The sequence below is a fragment of the Curcuma longa genome, chromosome 15, assembly GCF_044706935.1.
Source record: "Curcuma longa cultivar G26 ecotype Majalengka, Jawa Barat chromosome 15, ITB_CL_G26_1.1, whole genome shotgun sequence".
Classification (NCBI taxonomy): domain Eukaryota; kingdom Viridiplantae; phylum Streptophyta; class Magnoliopsida; order Zingiberales; family Zingiberaceae; genus Curcuma; species Curcuma longa.
Window position 1 is genome coordinate 7,534,934 of NC_133875.1, and position 20,197 is coordinate 7,555,130.

Consider the following 20,197-nt stretch of genomic DNA (forward strand, 5'->3'; position numbering starts at 1 on the left):
TTAATTGGTTAATAATTAGTAATTAATTGCTCGATAACGTGATTAGAAGTGATTAATGGTGATGGATTAGGATTAGTTAATTGATATAGTAATGAGTATAGATTTTGTAATTTTTTAATTAGTTTATTAATTAATTTAATTAATGTAATTAAGTTATTACCTAAGATGTAATTAAAGAAGGATTAATTACATAGGTTAATTTGATTAGTTGTTGGATTCATAAAGGATGAGTTGATTTGCGTTAGGGTTAACTCTTGATCCTAAGGTTAACAGACTTGGTTCGTTTACCCTTCTGTCGTACTCATAAAATCCTGAGATTATATGGTGATCTTGATTTACGGATCTTGAGCGTGGTACCTTCTATCCTTGGACTTTTAATCTTCCTTGTGCATGAATAAATAAATATTAAATTGATATATGTATATTTATATATGTATAATTGTTTTAAAAGGGGGTTAAAATGATTTTTAAAATATTGAACAGGGTTAAAATAATTAAATTATTAAAGGGTAAATAATTGATTTATTTTCCTATTCGCACATGGGTTCATCTGGGGGTTTTAAAATGGAAAAGGGTGTTTTCAAAATCTAAATAGATATTCTCATTTACTCTGCTATTGATACTTGTCTTTTTATACTACTTGACCTTTTATTTCTAGTAATTGTGATACCTAAATAAATGAATAATATTTGAATTGGTTGGTTGGTCGTTTGTCTCATACTTGTCCTTACCTGCAAATCTAATTGTGATACCTAAATAAATGAAATAATATTTGATTGGTTGGTTGGTCGTTTAGACCAAATCATAAAGCTGTCAAGAATGTAACAGATATAACGTAAAATGAAATTGATAAATATTGAAAGGTATTAACTATGAGCCTAGTTTTTATACCAGAGTTATATACCAGAGTAATGGACCGTACACCTGAGGAGGGGTGCGAGACGTAGTCCTCGGTCCAGAGCACTTGACCGCCCACATATCGTTGTGGTAGCGCGGAGGCCGCGATCAGTGTTTATTTGTCTTCCACCGGTAAGGTCTAGAGAGAAAGCCCGTACGTTAGATAACGTATGCGACAATATATTCTGAAGAGGCGATGTTAGCCTAGATTATGAGATTTTATTATTTTTCTACTCTGATGATATTGGCTCTTGTTATATTGCTTATACACCTGTTGACACTAAATACGATAATTAATCATATCGAGATTATACTAATGATAATGGGATATGACATGATTAAACAATCAAGATTAAGAAATTATCATAATACAACATACTATAAAATGGAGAATTTAAGAAGAATTTAAAAATGACATTGAGAACTATGATCTACTCTCTTTTCCTTGGCTTCTTAAGCAAGATTAAATTCATGCACATCTTTCTTAATTACCCACTTAGCCTTTGGCTAACTGTCTACATTCTTTGACTTCTAGTTGCAGGAACAGGTTAGTAGATAAGGACATCGTAGCTTGGAGTTTTGCCAGACTGCCCTATCTCACCGCAAGGCGAAATTGGTTTTCTTTCGTGTGTTTTGATTTGAATTTTAATTGGTTGTGTGGTTTATGGAATTATCTATGGATTTTATGGTAAGCTTTATCGTAGCGTTTTGGTATTGTCGTGGATGCATGTGTTTGTAGTACTAGGTGTGGGTCATCTTTGCTTTTGTTCATTTGTGTAAATCTATATTTTTGTTGTATGGATAGGTCCCCGGGGCCTTATATTCATGGTTGCATTCAGAGAATTGTCATGGATACTGGGGAGGTGCTGTCGAAATTTTCGGACGGCCTCCCGGGTCGTGACACATATGACCAGGTTGCTTACAATAATAGCAGACAGTTTGATCCGAGGGACAATCAGCTACTTGATGACTACCAGATCTACACCGAAAATACTTCTTCTCCATAACATCCTTCCCCTGATTCCGCTGGGACCCACTCGAAGATCCTGCAGATGGTCGTTTACCCTTCTGCCGTCTCGTGAAAATCCTGAGAACCTGATCCCTGAGCGTGCCTCTTTTGACCAGTCTTTTGTACACCTAAATTCTTTAACTTCTCTACGTCTTTTTTCCGAGCTACTTGCTGCTGAGTCATCTCAATAAGCAAAGCCCGGTCCAACATCTCTCTATAGAAACTAACAGGAAAATCAGACATTTTGACTAGATATAGGTAGCCAATGCTTGGGTGAACTGAAACATCCGATCACTATCCTGAGCTACTAAATGCGGACAGAAACTGGCAAGTCACGAAAATTCCGTGTTATATGATCGAACAATCACCTTGCTTATAATTTAGAAACTCCTGGTACCACGCCAAACAGAAGGCCGTTGAGAAGTACTATGACTCAAAAGCCTCTCTGAATGATCGCCATGATATATCCTATTCTCCGAAAATCGTCCTCTGTGTCTTCCACCATGTGACAGCCTGATCACGAAGATGATAGATAGCCAATTCAACATTCTCTATATCCGTACATGTGATATAGTCAAAGGTATCTGTTAGACTTTCCAATCAGGAATGCGCCACCCATGGGTCAGATCCCCCATGAAATAGAGTAAATCGATCATTTATCGACTTTGCCAACATCGGTATCCGGCTCTTATCCACAGTATTACTAGTAAGAGCCGGTACTGGGTCCGTTAGTGGTATCAGGGTCCGTCAGTTTGGACTATCCATAACATCCTCAGAACTCTCTGTCTCTGCAAACCTAGGGAACCCTGTCTGGTAACAAAACTACTATTAATTTCTAGAATTGAATTAGATATAAAAGGTGACTTACAACTTGGAGAGATCTGCTCACAGTCTAGATCGACTAAATCAAAAATACGATAAAAATTCAAAGAAATAATATGGACTCAACTTAGTATGCTCTGATACCAAAATAATTGGTATCAGATAAATCAAAAATACCACGACAACAACAAAAGGACTTCGTAACCTAGGCTCTGATACCAAAATAATTATCACATCCCGGGAGACGGCTGTTCATGGCCGACTGAATACATAATAACATAGGGCCTACCCGACCACTCACTACTAGAAAAATGTTAATAGACAACGCCCCAAAGACAACGTTTTTTAGCAAAAGCGTTGTGGTATTTCAATTTACAACGTTTTTAGTCAAAAGCGTTGTCTTTTGAAATCAAAAGACAACGTTTGTACAGAAAGCGTTGTCTATTAGGGGTCAACCACAACACTTTACAAAAGCGTTGTCGAAAACGTTGTCTTTTAGCGGATTTTTTGCCAAAGACAACGTTTTTAAAAGTATTGTCGTTTAGTGTTGTCGTTGATGGTTTATATCAAGGGTTTTTTATCGGGCGAGTCCGCGATTTCCTTCGTACGCCTCCCTCTTCTCTCCCGCACCATTTTCGTCCCTCTCCCGCTCTCGCACCTCTAGCTCGTCTTCTCCCCGTGCCCATTTTCGTGCCTCTCCCGCCCCCTCTCGCACCTCTAGCTAGTAGCTACTCTTCTCCCGCCCCCCCCTTTCGTGCCTCTCCGCTTCTCCCGCCCCTTTCGCACCTCTAGCTCCTCGCTGTAAAGAGGCGAAGACGAAGATAGAACGGAAGTCGCATCCGGTGCTCCTCCAGGCCCGTGCTCCCGTCTAAGCCATGGTCGCGGAGCTGAATACGCCGGCACCACCGACGTCGCCCCGTCCTCTGCCGCTTCTCTCGCCTCCCCTCGACCTAGGGCTTCCTCCTGCCTTTCCTCTCCCGTTCGCTTGTCCGGATCTTCATATTTGCGGGAGTTGGAACCGGATCATGGAGGGGACCGGGAAGCAGACTCAGGCTCTGTCCTCTGCTCTTCTTTTCTTGGCCGCCTTCGTCGTCCTGGGGACGGGATCGCCTGCTTGCCCCGTGCCCTCGGTTGGGGACTCAATCTTGGGTCTCCCGGCCTCTTGCTGGGATTCCATGCCGTCGAAGGGGAATCGATCGGTGGAGGCGGAGTTTTACGAGTTTGGATTCGATCCAGAGCTTAGCTGTAGGATCACCTTCCGGAGGATAGTAAGTTTGATTCCCGTGGAATTTGGCTGATAGATCTTTTATCATCTGGGAGTAAATATGGAAATTTTCTCTCATCGTCAAAAATATTCCTTTTACTCTACATGTTCTAGTAAGTTTTCTTTCAAAGTTCTGACCGATACCAACTGTGATAGATGGTTTTGTGTTATTTGATCTTAACCTCTTTCCACATTCGTTGAAAACACTTCCATCACTATATTTTTCTCCTTAATCATTCTACATTAATTTTACTAGGGTAGGTTGAGTGTTGGTTTAGTTAGCATTTTAACAGTATAGCTCATTAAGCTGTACATTTTCCTAGTTTCTGAATTACCTAACTATTTCATTTGGATTATCTTACAGGGTGCTGGTCTGGCCAATCTCGGCAATACTTGTTTTCTTAATTCGGTTCTTCAGTGCCTTACATACACTGAGCCTTTTGCAGCTTATTTGCAAAGTGGAAAGCATAAATCTTCTTGTAAGTTTCCATTCAGTTGTTTGTTTTATGCATATTTTCACAAAACCAGGAAAGCACCTTTTTCCATTCAGTGGAAAATGTAAACTAAGAAAGTGCCTCTCTTTGGAAATGCATTTTGTTTGTTTTGTGCATATTTCCATAAACCAAGAAAGTGCCTCTCTTCGGGCATATATTCGTACAACCGTTGTACTGTTGACTTATATGTATAGATGAATTCATGTATTGTTTGCTCGGTAACACATTATGCAACTGTCTTGTTTTTGGAGTAGTTTTGAAACTATTTTGTCCTAAAGTTTTGATATTCGTTACTGCAGGTCATACTGCTAGATTTTGTGCTATGTGTGCCCTTCAGAATCATGTCATTACTGCTTTGCAATCAAGTGGAAAGATAGTTTCGCCTTCACATCTTGTTAAGAACTTGCGTTGTATCCTTCTTATGTTACATGTTTATGTATATATCTCATATCTCATGTGTAGCTTTTTGTTGAATTCATATGTTGATTAAACTCTCTACTTAATGACTGTAAATGTTGAAACCATCATCTTTGATAGGATTGCTTGTGTTTGCTTTAAATCAAAAACCTTAACTATTAATAATCAGGTGTATCACGCAGTTTTCGAAATTCAAGACAAGAAGATGCTCATGAGTATATGGTTAACTTACTAGAATCAATGCATAAGTGCTGTTTACCATCTGGAGTACCAAGTGAGTCCCCCAGTGCCTATGAAAAAAGCTTGGTTCATAAGATATTTGGTGGTCGATTGCAGAGTCAGGTAACTATATATCAGCACTCTTGATGAGATCTTTGCAATCTTGAGTATATGGTTAATCTTAGGAAATACCTCACTAAAGGAGAAATTTATCTTAGAGAACCAATCTGAAGGCATATTTATGTTTGAGCCAAAATCTAAATGCTTATGCATTTTTTGGATCTGAAATATTATGTGAGCATAATCTTATTTGAGATGGTTCGATACTTGTGGAGTCATCAACCATTCCGTAGTGTAATACTTTTTGATGTATATGAGTTTGATCCTTTTAAAGCTTTTTATATACATGAGAAATCCTTTCACTTTGCAAATAATTTACAATACTTTTTTCCTCTTTTAGCACTCATGTTAGACTAACCTTGATATGTTGAACTGTGGATTAATGAGTTAATTCACTCCATGTATATGTTTAACACTCCATGAGTTTTTATTCTCATGATCCTGGTCAAAAGATTGACAAAAAAGTGGAATTTGAACCAAGTTTGGATTTAAAACCTTTTGTCAGCGATCAACAGGTAAGAGGCATCTAAGTGGAAGCAAAGCAGTGTAATCTATATGTTCTATCCTTTTAGGGGGTAGGAGGATGAAGCTGCAGCATGTCTTGGGAACATATTTGAAAGTTTCATGTTCAAACTGTTTGAATTGAGAGGATAATATGTGGAAAATGGGAAAAAGTACAACACATGACTACAATAATTTGCATGTTCAAACAAGGGAAGGAAAGGTCGGAAAAAATCAGTGTGGGAAATACTACAGGTATGTGTAATTATGTTTGATATGGTCTTGATGTGTGTATTTGTCTTTTAACTGATAGTGGAGTCCAATTACCACAGGCTCCTGGACAACCAGATGGGAAACAATGTGGTTATTATGCGATGAGATTTATGAGACAGATTATTGCAGAAATTGAAACTATTGAAAGAGATGGACTACGATCAATAGTACTTGTTCAAATCACTTCAAATAAACCATTTATCATTTTGCAAAGTCAGTGTTGATTGTTTTTCCAATTAACTTAATCTATATGTGTGTTCATAGTTTAAGGCAGCTGAGTACACTCGGGCAGAAATTAGTAGGTATGGAATGCTGCTGCTGTTTATGAGTAGGTATGGAATGCTGATCTCCATAGTTCATTGTGTATAAATCTGCTGTTGTTGTGCCCATATTTTGGATAAATTAGTATTATCTTTTGGCAGGCTGGTATTTGGCAGATGGACCTGTTCTATTTCTGCTGCTGTTACTTGGTGATGCTAATGTTGTGCCCATACTTGGTGATGCACTTGCTGTTACTTGGTGCTGCTAATGTTGTGATGCACCTGTTCTATTTCTGCTGCTGTTGGAGGATATTCTGTTGCGTTGAAACCTTTGTTATGGACCTGCTGCTATTAATTATGGAGCTTCTATGTTGGAAGTTGTAACTTGAATTTGTGTTATAAACTTGTATAAGTTGTATGTTATCGACCTGCTGTATGTTATGAATTTGTGAACCTGCTGTAAGAATGATTTTTGTGTAAATATAAGTTGTATGTTTTGTATGTGATTTAGTAAATTTTGTAGCCAATGGTTTTGTATTTATAAAATATATTATTTCTTATTTACTGCTAAAAAAATCAAAAGACAACGCTTTTAAAAACGTTGCAAAATCCAAGCAATTTATAACAAAATTACAACGCTTTTTCTGCGTTGCGAAGATGTTGTCGATGTTAACAAAGACAACGCTTAAAAAGCGTTGTCGTTGAGGGACCCCTTTTACAACAGGGCCTCTTACAACGCTTTTTACCCCACAAAGACAACGCGTTTTTCGCGTTGTCTATTAACATTTTTCTAGTAGTGACTCAATAATATAATACATGTGTTTAAACTACTAAACTACCTGAATAGAGGCCCACACGGCCATAACTAATCCAAACACATGCATGTAAAACAATATACCACAACAACAACATGTATAAGTCGTAAGGCATCACAATAAAGCAACGATAAACTCTACAAGTCTACGAAAAACATAAAAAACGCAACGGAATCATAACAATATCCACGTCCATACCATACGACGAATCATAAGCTCAATATCCAAATTCATACAATACGAATGTAAGTGTCAAAACCACTATCCAATGCAATCCAACAAAAACATACGAAATAAAAACACTCCTGCTGTGAGATGATGGGGCAGACTGGCAGACCTCCAAGCTCCAAACAACGTCCTTATCTACTACTTGGGGAGAAAGAAAGGAAAACTCCAGGGTCTGGGTGGTGAGTATACAATACTCAGTGGATACATAATGGAAATGCACAACAATATATACATATGATGAAACAACAAGATAGCAAATGATACAATAAACAAGGTCAATAATCGACGAGCAACTAATAGGTAGCATACAATACTAGAGTAATGCATCCACCGTAGCAATCATAAAACACACAAATGCAACAATCATAAGTGCAGTACCCAACTACCAATAAATGCATGCACATATGCTATGCATGCTCACTATCTGCACTCGCCACCCCAGACACCTACCCAGTGCAGTGAACTGAGGCGCACGACAGGAAAGTTGTACACGCTCCAACAACAAACCACTACTAATCAAGTGGGGAGCGAGCAGGATATCGCAGGAGAGCAATCTAGCTAACCCTGGTTGCACCCAACTTAGTGCAATAATTGCTTTCACTCTTGTGCCACAATCATACAGTGTCAAGTGAGGTCAACAACAACAACAATGATCGACACACCTACTTCTATCATGTATATGTCATAATGTTCAATTCAACAAGGCCTATATCTAATCAGACATAATCAACATCAACTAGAACACGTCATCATTCACAAGTAAACAGTAAAATGCAACTATATAGGAGCAAGCAAATGATCACAACAAGATCAATCAACGAAGATAGCAAGGTTAACAATAAGGTAATTAACAACGAAAATAATCATGCACTTACGAATAGACCTGTGTTGACCAAGCACAGGGGTACCACCTGATATGACGAATATCGAAACGAGAACTCCCCAGAAAATACTCCTCGTATGTAATAGGATCAACAATCACGGTCCTGCAATTATAATAACAACATCCACTAAATATTATAATATATTTAAATTCTACAACAAATCAAACCCTAACCGAAACTAGGGTTAACCTTAACCGGATCAAACCGAATCGGATCCGTCAACAGATCCAACCAACTTGATCAACCGGATCCAACACTAACTTAACCCAAATTCAATTAGATCTATAATCTCATTGTCACTTTCGGATCCAAACCAACAGTAGGTTAACAGATCCAACCAAAACCAACAACAACCAAAATCTAATAGATTCCATAACACCTCAACAGAATAGAACCTAACCAAACCCTAATATAATCCATCTACTGTTCTATCACAGCAACAAAAATCTAACTAGATTCAAGATTTTTACCTTAGATCGAACCCTAGAACCAAGACAAGCTTCGGTTCTTCCACGATCAAGATCGCCGTCCACTCCACCAATTCCTCAACAAGCGGAAACCTAACTCATTCAACAGATCCAACCAACCCAACATCAATCGACAATTCCCACGAATCCAAATAGCAAAAACACAGAATCTCACCTCAGTTTTGAAGCCTAGGAACTTGCTCAGCCCCGATTCTTATACTCGCAAGAGAGGGAGGCGGCACTCGAGGGTTTCCGTTTGGGAAGAAGGAGAACCGGAAGCAGTGGCTGGGCGGCAGGCGTCGGCTGCTCGATCTCGACTGCGGCGACAGAGGATCGCGACAGAGGAATGCCCACCGATAGCGAGCTTGGGCAGGGGGAAGAATCACGGCCAAACACTAGCAGAGGGAGGCGACACGATGAGCAACGAAGGTAGCATCGCGCCATGGGGAAGAAGGAGACAACATTGTAGGGTTTCTGCGAGCAAGACAATGAACAAGGGATGCCTTGTTTTTATCGTGTGGAAGAGGAACAACAGTGTGACTAGGGTTTTCAACGTGAACCAGGAGAAAGAAGCCAGACCGAATTTGAATTTCAGGATTCACTGTAGCGAACCAACGAGTTACTATAGCAAACTGAGTTTATTTTTGATTCGCTTGGTTCACTAATCAAACGAACTCTGATTTGACCCAAATCAGTTTTACTCGTTTCATCCTCACAAGACACAACTTCTCATTGCATCCGTTCTGACAAAATCCCTTCCATCATGAACCAAACCAAGTTGGTTCACTTTGTTTCAAAACTAAATCCTCTAATTTATTAACCAAACGACCTCTAATTTGAACAAAATTAATTTCATTTTTTCATCCTCGTAGGACGAATTCCATTCTTCTCACTAATGAAATATTTTTCCTGTATCTTACAAATGGAATAATGAGTGAATCCATGCCAATCTTTTAAAGTGAATTATGGCATGAATCATTGCAAAATTATTTTTTGTTTAATTTCATCATGCAAAATCATTTTTAAATTATGAGATTGATTTTGTAAAATCATTTGCCAATATTTTTGTAAAACCAATTTACCTAACCCATGTTACAGTCCATTGAGAAAGAGGTCAGATAGGGCTTAGAAAGAAAAGAAAAGAAAAGAAAGTTGTGAAAGGGCCATGCATGCATAGTGCTTGATATGATGAAACGGATCGATTATCACTGTCACACCTTCCCTTCCAGGCTACCCTCGGGAAGCCAGCCACCTAATCTATCAATAAACAAACCCTAATCTAGATATCTTGACCCTGCAAAAGATGCTCGATCAGGAATAGACTATTTCAAAATGACTGTAACCTTTGGCTTCGTATGTGCTTATGATTATGATCTCAGCTTCCACGCCTCATGGCTATGGCCAAAGAAGAGTCAAGCCAGTGGAAAATGCACCTCCCTCGCAAGATCAGCATATTCCCCTTCAATCACCAATCGCATTGACACACTGCATCTTTTACCTTCTCTCCCTTCTCGACATGCATAGTGACGGCCATGCCAATTAAGTGCCCACATTTTTTTATTTTATTTATTTATTTATTTATTCCCACTTGTCTTATTATTCCTCCCTCCTCCGGTGTAGACCGCGTACTGCACACCGAGAGGAAGCAAAGGACAAAACACTCCCCTTCCTAATTATTAACATCTTTCATCGTCTTCTTCTTCCATGATCATGATCACATCTTCCAAACTTATTTCTTCCTCCATCTCCAAGAAGAAGTAATAGTTATAGTTAGTAACTATAATCAAGAGGAGAAAGAGAGAGAGAGAGAGAGAATTTATACAAGCTGGCTAATCCATGGTGGACGGGTCAACTTAGCCTTCCGAGGCCTGCCGATCCAGCGGCGGCGTCCTCGGCGGCAGCCAGGCTTCCCAGGAAGGTCGATGACGACGATGGAGACGAGGAAGACGACGAGGTGCTGCCTTCCAAGGAGTCTGATGAAATCGACGCCGATCTCAGAGAGGGCGCGGTGGAGACCGGGCCCCGTCGCCCCCGTGGCCGCCCCCCGGGGTCCAAGAACAAGCCCAAGCCGCCTATCTTCGTCACCCGAGACAGCCCCAACGCGCTCCGCAGCCACGTGATGGAGGTCTCCCCCGGCGCCGACGTGGCGGAGTGCATCGCCCAATTCGCGCGCCGCCGCCAGTGTGGCATCAGCGTCCTCAGCGGCGCCGGAGTCGTCGCCAACGTCACCCTCCGCCAGCCTTCCGCCCCCGGCGCCGCCGTCGTCTCCCTGCAGGGCCGCTTCGAGATCCTGTCGCTGGCCGGCACGTTCCTGCCCGGGCCAGCGCCGCTGGGCTCCACCGGGCTCATCGTGTACCTGGCCGGCGGGCAGGGGCAGGTCGTCGGGGGCAGCGTCGTGGGCGCTCTCGTCGCCGTGGCGCCCGTCATGGTGGTCGCGGCCACGTTCTCCAACGCCACCTACGAGAGGTTGCCACTGGACGATGAGGACGACGGCGCCGCCAACAGTGCCAGCGCCGGCCCGTTGCCCACTGCAGGCGGCGTCGGCGGAGTCGGACTACCGGCAGATCCATCTCTCTTGAGCATGTACACCCTGCCTCCGTATTTAAACGGCCACGACGCCCTAGCATGGCCTCATCCGCGGCCTCCATCATTCTAGCCTAGCCGCCGGCGCCATGTCTATATAATTTCAAGGTAAAAAAAAATAAAAACACAAACTAAATTAAGAAGTCCGGCGAACTTCAGCTTGTCGCTATATTTGTTTAGATTTGGTGAGAATCTGTGCAAGATCTTTAGGTTAAAATTTATATTATTAGGGCAGAACAATCAATGGCGTTGTAGTACATAAAATATAATTAGTAATCAGGCATTTTAAGTTGTGGTATGCTCAACTCAAGCAAATTAATTAAATTTCTGTTGATTAAACTATAAATTTGCAAAAAGGATAACAATATAATTATCATTACTGTATAGTTTGATGCCAGTTGGCTTAAACAATAAGCTAGTCTCCTTGTTTTTTCCTATGCGTTTTGGTTGGTCATTTCCCATAGCCATAAGAACTTAACTAGGCAGAAGCTAGGGCTGGATTATTATCTATTAGCTAGCTGCATGATTGCCTCTTACATATTATAATATAAAGTTTATTATTCATTTTCAATATTCTACAAGGTTTGATGTAGTAGGTATCCTCCTAATTAATAGGCACTTTAATTAAGTGCTTCATAGTAAAATTCCCTTCTTTTAATTTGTTGAAAACATATCATAACTTGTTATAATTTTAGCTTACTATTCAAGTTGTATTTTAATTAGTGAACCATCATTCCTACTTCTCTTTAATTGCATATATTTCAATATTTAACAATATTTTTACTGATTGAATCTTAACGTGGGTAAACATTGTCAGTTTGAGATTATTATATAGGCAGCTATGTATCTTTCTTTCTATTTTTGATGGACTAAGGATGTAATTTAAATATAACAGAATAGATTAATGATTTTTTTCCTCCCACTAATTGTAAAAGTTTAAGAAAGAGCCAAACTAAATCCGAATTGTTAAGACAATTAAATAAGAGATTCTTGTTATTAGTGTATATTTTAAGAAGATTGAATAAGTTATAGAAATTAGGAAAAGTTTAATCATTTAGGTTTGTTTAAGGGGATAAAACATTAAACAAGATACATTTCTGATACCAAACTTTGCCAATTACTTGTGTACGTACTAAAGAATCATACAATATCAATGTTTTTTCATTTAATATGTTTCAAATAAAATACTTCAATAAACATATTTATCCTCTCACAAATCAGAAAATACACAGAAAAGAAAATAAGTCTCTATTTTATGTATTAAAATTTGAGAGTCTTTGTTTTAATTAATTAAGTAGCATCTCAAATTCTTTTTCAATGTAACAACTGTAAAGTAAACCATAATTATATTACTTTTATATATGTATGAATGACTTAATAAAATATTAATAGTTTTACTGTTAATATAATTTATTGTGCATCAAATGATCATTTGTCATTTCTTTATTATTATAATCACTAGCTAGCACACCATGAAACTTCTAACTTTCACTATGAGTTATTATTTTGGTTACCATTTCTTTCACCTTTTGATATGTAGAAAAAACTATTTTTATTTGAAGCTGGTACTGTAATTAATATATATTAAAGTAATCTCTTCGATTGGTACTAACATTTTAGCTTCAATTTTATGGTTTGCGGGCATACATCATTTCTTTGGATGATTAATTTGGGTTAGAAAATTAAGGTTGCATAGTAATTTGATCATTTTAGACGATTAATGAATATAAACATGTAAAGATATAGTTTACAATATAGGTAAACATAAGCCATTCACATAATGTATAAGTGATTTTGTATTCTTCTTTTCAATATATGTATAAGTGACTTATATCTAATTTTTAGATATAAATTTTCTTGCAATAATATATATTTTAATTTTTTTATAATAATAAATTTTACATATAAGTTTTAGTTAGCAAATTCACTATGTGATCATTTGAATCAAATGATAAGTAGAAATAAATAAATAAATATATAAGTTAACAATATAATGTAGTGAGTTTGAAGACCTCGCTCTTATGCCCATGGCTAGTAATGCATCTAGTGCATTAGTGGCGGAGTCAAAAATTATAATCTACGTGGGCTAATCGATCAATGATAAGAGTCGTATATATATAAAAAAAAGAGTCAAGCTGATTGCGAAATTTTATTTTAATCATATAAGTTAATCGGTAAATAATGGGCTAAAATAGTTAAATATATAGAGAAAATTTAAATATATGGGTTTTCCCTAAATCCTAAAATGGGTCCCCCGGGCTAAAGTTCAGGTGGGCTAACACATACCTCTGAGAGGGTTTCCGTTCAGGAAGAAGGAGAACCGAAAGTGGCAGCTGGGCGGCAAGCGTCGGCTGCTCGATCTCGGCTGCGGTGACAGAGGATAGCAGCAGAGGAACGCCCACCGATCGCGAGCTTGGGCAGGGGGAAGAATCACGGTTGAACACCAGCAGAGGGAGGTGACACGGCGAACAACGAAGGCAGCGTCGCACCATGGGGAAGAAGGAGATAGCATTGTAGGGTTTCTGCAAGCAAGACAATGAACAGGGGGTGGCCTGTTTTTATCGTGCGGAAGAGGAACTACAATGCGACTAGGGTTTTCAGCACGAACCGGGAGAAAGAAGCCAGACTAGATTTGAATTTCAGGATTCACTGTAGCGAACCAGCGAGTTACTATAGCAAATCGAGTTTATTTTTTGGGTCGCTTGGTTCATTAATCAAACGAACTTCGATTTGATCCAAATTAGTTTTACTCGTTTTGTCCTCACGAGATGCAACTTCTCATTACATCCGTTCTAACAAAATCTTTTCCATCATGAACCAAACTAAGTTGGTTCGCTTTGTTTCAAATCTGAATCCTTTGGTTTACTAATCAAACAATCTGTAATTTGAATGAAATTAATTTTATTCTTTTTGTCCTCGTAGGATGAATTTCATTCTTCTCACTAATGAAATATTTTTCCCTTATCTTACAAGTGGAATAATGAGTGAATCCATGCCAATCTTTTAAAGTGAATTATGGCATGAATCATTACAAAATTGTTTTTTTTTAATTTCATAATGCAAAATCATTTTTAAATTCTGAGATTGATTTTGTAAAATCATTTGCCAATATTTTTGTAAAACGAATTTACCTAACCCATTTTACAGTCCATTGAGAAAGAGGTCAGATAGGGCGTAGAAAGAAAAGAAAAGAAAAGAAAAGAAAGTTGTGAAAGGGCCATGCATGCATAGTGCTTGATATGATGAAACGGATCGATTATCACTGTCACACCTTCCCTTCCAGGCTACCCTCGGGAAGCCAGCCACCTAATCTATCAATAAACAAACCCTAATCTAGATATCTTGACCCTGCAAAAGATGCTCGATCAGGAATAGACTATTTCAAAATGACTGTAACCTTTGGCTTCGTATGTGCTTATGATTATGATCTCAGCTTCCACGCCTCATGGCTATGGCCAAAGAAGAGTCAAGCCAGTGGAAAATGCACCTCCCTCGCAAGATCAGCATATTCCCCTTCAATCACCAATCGCATTGACACACTGCATCTTTTACCTTCTCTCCCTTCTCGACATGCATAGTGACGGCCATGCCAATTAAGTGCCCACATTTTTTATTTATTTATTTATTTATTTATTCCCACTTGTCTTATTATTCCTCCCTCCTCCGGTGTAGACCGCGTACTGCACACCGAGAGGAAGCAAAGGACAAAACACTCCCCTTCCTAATTATTAACATCTTTCATCGTCTTCTTCCATGATCATGATCACATCTTCCAAACTTATTTCTTCCTCCATCTCCAAGAAGAAGTAATAGTTATAGTTAGTAACTATAATCAAGAGGAGAAAAAGAGAGAGAGAGAGAATTTATACAAGCTGGCTAATCCATGGTGGACGGGTCAACTTAGCCTTCCGAGGCCTGCCGATCCAGCGGCGGCGTCCTCGGCGGCAGCCAGGCTTCCCAGGAAGGTCGATGACGACGATGGAGACGAGGAAGACGACGAGGTGCTGCCTTCCAAGGAGTCTGATGAAGTCGACGCCGATCTCAGAGAGGGCGCGGTGGAGACCGGGCCCCGTCGCCCCCGTGGCCGTCCCCCAGGGTCCAAGAACAAGCCCAAGCCGCCTATCTTCGTCACCCGAGACAGCCCCAACGCGCTCCGCAGCCACGTGATGGAGGTCGCCCCCGGCGCCGACGTGGCGGAGTGCATCGCCCAATTCGCGCGCCGCCGCCAGTGTGGCATCAGCGTCCTCAGCGGCGCCGGAGTCGTCGCCAACGTCACCCTCCGCCAGCCTTCCGCCCCCGGAGCCGCCGTCGTCTCCCTGCAGGGCCGCTTCGAGATCCTGTCGCTGGCCGGCACGTTCCTGCCCGGGCCAGCGCCGCTGGGCTCCACCGGGCTCATCGTGTACCTGGCCGGCGGGCAGGGGCAGGTCGTCGGGGGCAGCGTCGTGGGCGCTCTCGTCGCCGTGGCGCCCGTCATGGTGGTCGCGGCCACGTTCTCCAACGCCACCTACGAGAGGTTGCCACTGGACGATGAGGACGACGGCGCCGCCAACAGTGCCAGCGCCGGCCCGTTGCCCACTGCAGGCGGCGTCGGCGGAGTCGGACTACCGGCAGATCCATCTCTCTTGAGCATGTACACCCTGCCTCCGTATTTAAACGGCCACGACGCCCTAGCATGGCCTCATCCGCGGCCTCCATCATTCTAGCCTAGCCGCCGGCGCCATGTCTATATAATTTCAAGGTAAAAAAAAATAAAAACACAAACTAAATTAAGAAGTCCGGCGAACTTCAGCTTGTCGCTATATTTGTTTAGATTTGGTGAGAATCTGTGCAAGATCTTTAGGTTAAAATTTATATTATTAGGGCAGAACAATCGATGGCGTTGTAGTACATAAAATATTAGTAATCAGGCATTTTAAGTTGTGGTATGCTCAACTCAAGCAAATTAAATTTCTGTTGATTAAACTATAAATTTGCAAAAAGGATGACAATATAATTATCATTACTGTATAGTTTGATGCCAGTTGGCTTAAACAATAAGCTAGTCTCCTTGTTTTTTCCTATGCGTTTTGGTTGGTCATTTCCCATAGCCATAAGAACTTAACTAGGCAGAAGCTAGGGCTGGATTATTATCTATTAGCTAGCTGCATGATTGCCTCTTACATATTATAATATAAAGTTTATTATTCATTTTCAATATTCTACAAGGTTTGATGTAGTAGGTATCCTCCTAATTAATAGGCACTTTAATTAAGTGCTTCATAGTAAAATTCCCTTCTTTTAATTTGTTGAAAACATATCATAACTTGTTATAATTTTAGCTTACTATTCAAGTTGTATTTTAATTAGTGAACCATCATTCCTACTTCTCTTTAATTGCATATATTTCAATATTTAACAATATTTTTACTGATTGAATCTTAACGTGGGTAAACATTGTCAGTTTGAGATTATTATATAGGCAGCTATGTATCTTTCTTTCTATTTTTGATGGACTAAGGATGTAATTTAAATATAACAGAATAGATTAATGATTTTTTCCTCCCACTAATTGTAAAAGTTTAAGAAAGAGCCAAACTAAATCCGAATTGTTAAGACAATTAAATAAGAGATTCTTGTTATTAGTGTATATTTTAAGAAGATTGAATAAGTTATAGAAATTAGGAAAAGTTTAATCATTTAGGTTTGTTTAAGGGGATAAAACATTAAACAAGATACATTTCTGATACCAAACTTTGCCAATTACTTGTGTACGTACTAAAGAATCATACAATATCAATGTTTTTTCATTTAATATGTTTCAAATAAAATACTTCAATAAACATATTTATCCTCTCACAAATTAGATAGATACACAAAAAGAAAATAAGTCTCTATTTTATGTATTAAAATTTGAGACTCTTTGTTTTAATTAATTTTATAAGTAGCATCTCAAATTCTTTTTCAATGTAACAACTGTAAAGTAAACCATAATTATATTACTTTTATATATGTATGAATGACTTAATAAAATATTAATAGTTTTACTGTTAATATAATTTATTGTGCATCAAATGATCATTTGTCATTTCTTTATTATTATAATCACTAGCACACCATGAAACTTCTAACTTTCACTATGAGTTATTATTTTGGTTACCATTTCTTTCAGGTTTTGATATGTAGAAAAAACTATTTTTATTTGAAGCTGGCAATGTAATTAATATATATTAAAGTAATCTCTTCGATTGGTACTAACATTTTAGTTTCAATTTTATGGTTTGCGGGCATACATCATTTCTTTGGATGATTAATTTGGGTTAGAAAATTAAGGTTGCATAGTAATTTGATCATTTTAGACGATTAATGAATATAAACATGTAAAGATATAGTTTACAATATAGGTAGACATATAGCCATTCACATAATGTATAAGTGATTTTGTATTCTTCTTTTCAATATATGTATAAGTGACTTATATCTAATTTTTAGATATAAATTTTCTTGCAATAATATATATTTTAAATTTTTTACAATAATAAATTTTACATATAAGTTTTAGTTAGCAAATTCACTATGTGATCATTTGAATCAAATGATAAGTAGAAATAAATAAATAAATATAAAAGTTAACAATGTAGCGAGTTTGAAGACCTCGCTCTTATGCCCATGGCTAATAATGCATCTAGTGCATTAGTGGTGGAGTCAAAAAATTATAATTTACATGGGCTAATCAATCAATGATAAGAGTCGTATATATATATAAAAGAGTCAAGCTGATTGCGAAATTTTATTTAATCATTTAGGATTGATTGGGTGAATAATGAGTTAAAATAGTTAAATATATAGAGAAATTTTAAATATATGGGTTTTCCCTAAATCCTAAAATTGGTCTCCGGGCTAAAGCTCGGGTAGGCTAACACATACCTCTGCCCTTGTTATGCATCACTCCCAATTCACTATTTTGCTTTTTTACATGAGATAATCAAGTGAGCCTATATAATGGTTGTGATATAATGCTATACTTTTGCACAATGACGAGCTGTGAAACACTTAGTGAGACACCCTTAACTTTGATTAATTTTTCAAGCCAAGCAAACACTTGACCTAGGGTCTATCCTAGATCAAGCAAACCCTTAGGCTAGATACCCTTTTCCTAAGCAATCCACTAAATTCTTGCTCACATTCTACAACCTATTTTGGTCCTCTTAGATGAGATTTCATTGTTGCTAGAGACCCTCAAGTGAAGGATATAATTGCATCCCCTAAAAAAAATCTCTCAAAATGATAGAAAATGAGTACAAAAGAAGAAACAACCCTACTTCACCTCATAGATGTAGATATTACCTTAGGTAAGAAGAGTGCAATCTAAGAGAGCTTCAATTCTAAGTATGAAACTTCGATATTTTCTTCCAACGTTGTTTGGTATTCCTTTTGGTACATGAGTATGATGGAGGATAATTAAAGCTACATATTTTTGCATGAAAGCTAGTGCCAAAGCGTCCGCCAAAATGAATTATGAATAAAGCTCAATGGTCGTTTTTAGGCACTTTGGTCGACTACAACCTTAGCTTGGTTGACCAATATTTGTAATATGAATGATGGAGAGTCAATGTCCAAAATGTCAAGATGTGGGTCAACGAACAACAAGCTTTGGTCAACCCATATTTCTTGAACTAAAATTTGGTCGACTAATTTGTTTATTTGACTTACTTTTAACTGAAGGTGGATAAAGGTTTATCTTAATTTTGTCAACCATACGAAAACTTAGCTAGGGTCAACCCTAAACCTTAGAGAACCTCTCAATTATATATGCTCTAGGAATTATGAAAAAGTGGTGCAATCATGCCCCAAATGGTCGAGTCAGATCATATGTATTGATGTGTTTGATAAAAATTTAAAGTTATGTTCAGATTATATTATTTATCTTGTGTCAATTGTGTAGGTGTATGTTACTTGACATTTATATTGCAAGAGCAATAGATAAAACCCAAGTGTATTGAGGTTGATTGAACATTTAGCTGAAAAAAAGTTTAATAGGTGTTGGCAGAGTAGTGATGTCCAAGTGGATCAAGAATGACTTAACATTTAGTAGAAAGGGAAAGCCCAACATACATTAGCACATGGGTGAAAGTAGAAGTCTTGCAAGTGATGACAAATTTGGAAGTCTAATGAGAGTTAATAGACGAAGAAGATCCGGAGGCGAGGCCTTTTAGTAGATGAGAAGTCCTAATAGATTGAAGTCAACTAGATTCTTGGTAGATAAGAAATCCAAATATGCCAAGGACAATCAAATATTGGTGCAATCAGATCTTGATCGAGGTTGATCAACGCAATCAAGGTTGACCATTGTTTAGGAGTTTGATATTTGAGTAGTATAGTTGAATGATATGTTGTGTTTGAAAAATGTGTGTGTTTGAGAAATATGTTGTTTAGATCAATTGATCCCTGATCAAGGTCAACTAATGTAGTCAAGGTTGATCATGATTTAGGATTTTGATGTTTGAGCAATATAATTGAATAATATATTGTGTTTGAAAAATATGTTGTTTAACACAATCCATAGGATACAAATTAAATTCTCAACCTTGTGGTTGTAGGTTCATGCATCATGGTGTGCAAAATTAATTATAGATATATTAAGTAGGTCAAGATTAACTAAATACTTGATATTAAAAAAGTTCAACTAGATTAAAGTTGACTAGACACTTAGTCGATGAGAAGTCTAAGTAGATCAGATAGACTTGTGTTGATAGTAGAATTTCAGGCAAGTCAAGGGTGATTGATTACTTGTTAGGTGTTGAAGTAAGAGTGAATTCTAAGCAAATGAAAGTGTTGATGGGTCATTATGTCATTATGGAGATGCGGACATCCTTGGAGACTCTACAATGAAGTCTCTTAGCATGACATAGATTCAACCATGATGTGGCTGGAACCAGAGTGTCAATCAATCGACGAACCTAAAACT

General features: G+C 38.4%; 3 protein-coding genes across 3 annotated transcripts; all 3 read left to right on the top strand.

The window, feature by feature from the left end:
- The first annotated feature begins 3,603 nt into the window (after positions 1–3,603).
- On the top strand, positions 3,604–5,322 carry LOC141845939 (ubiquitin carboxyl-terminal hydrolase 23-like). Its single transcript, XM_074733932.1, has 5 exons — positions 3,604–3,996; positions 4,357–4,471; positions 4,786–4,896; positions 5,073–5,245; positions 5,308–5,322. Exons 1-5 carry the CDS (start codon positions 3,604–3,606, stop codon positions 5,320–5,322), a joined length of 807 nt encoding a protein of 268 aa, XP_074590033.1.
- Positions 5,323–10,696: 5,374 nt separating this feature from the next.
- LOC141846133 (AT-hook motif nuclear-localized protein 20-like) lies at positions 10,697–11,577 on the top strand. Its single transcript, XM_074734128.1, has one exon. It carries the CDS (start codon positions 10,790–10,792, stop codon positions 11,324–11,326), a length of 537 nt encoding a protein of 178 aa, XP_074590229.1. The 5' UTR covers positions 10,697–10,789; the 3' UTR covers positions 11,327–11,577.
- Positions 11,578–15,320: 3,743 nt separating this feature from the next.
- LOC141846104 (AT-hook motif nuclear-localized protein 20-like) lies at positions 15,321–16,178 on the top strand. Its single transcript, XM_074734092.1, has one exon. The coding sequence runs from the start codon at positions 15,420–15,422 to the stop codon at positions 15,954–15,956; it is 537 nt and encodes a 178-aa protein (XP_074590193.1). The 5' UTR covers positions 15,321–15,419; the 3' UTR covers positions 15,957–16,178.
- The last annotated feature ends 4,019 nt before the right edge of the window (positions 16,179–20,197 follow it).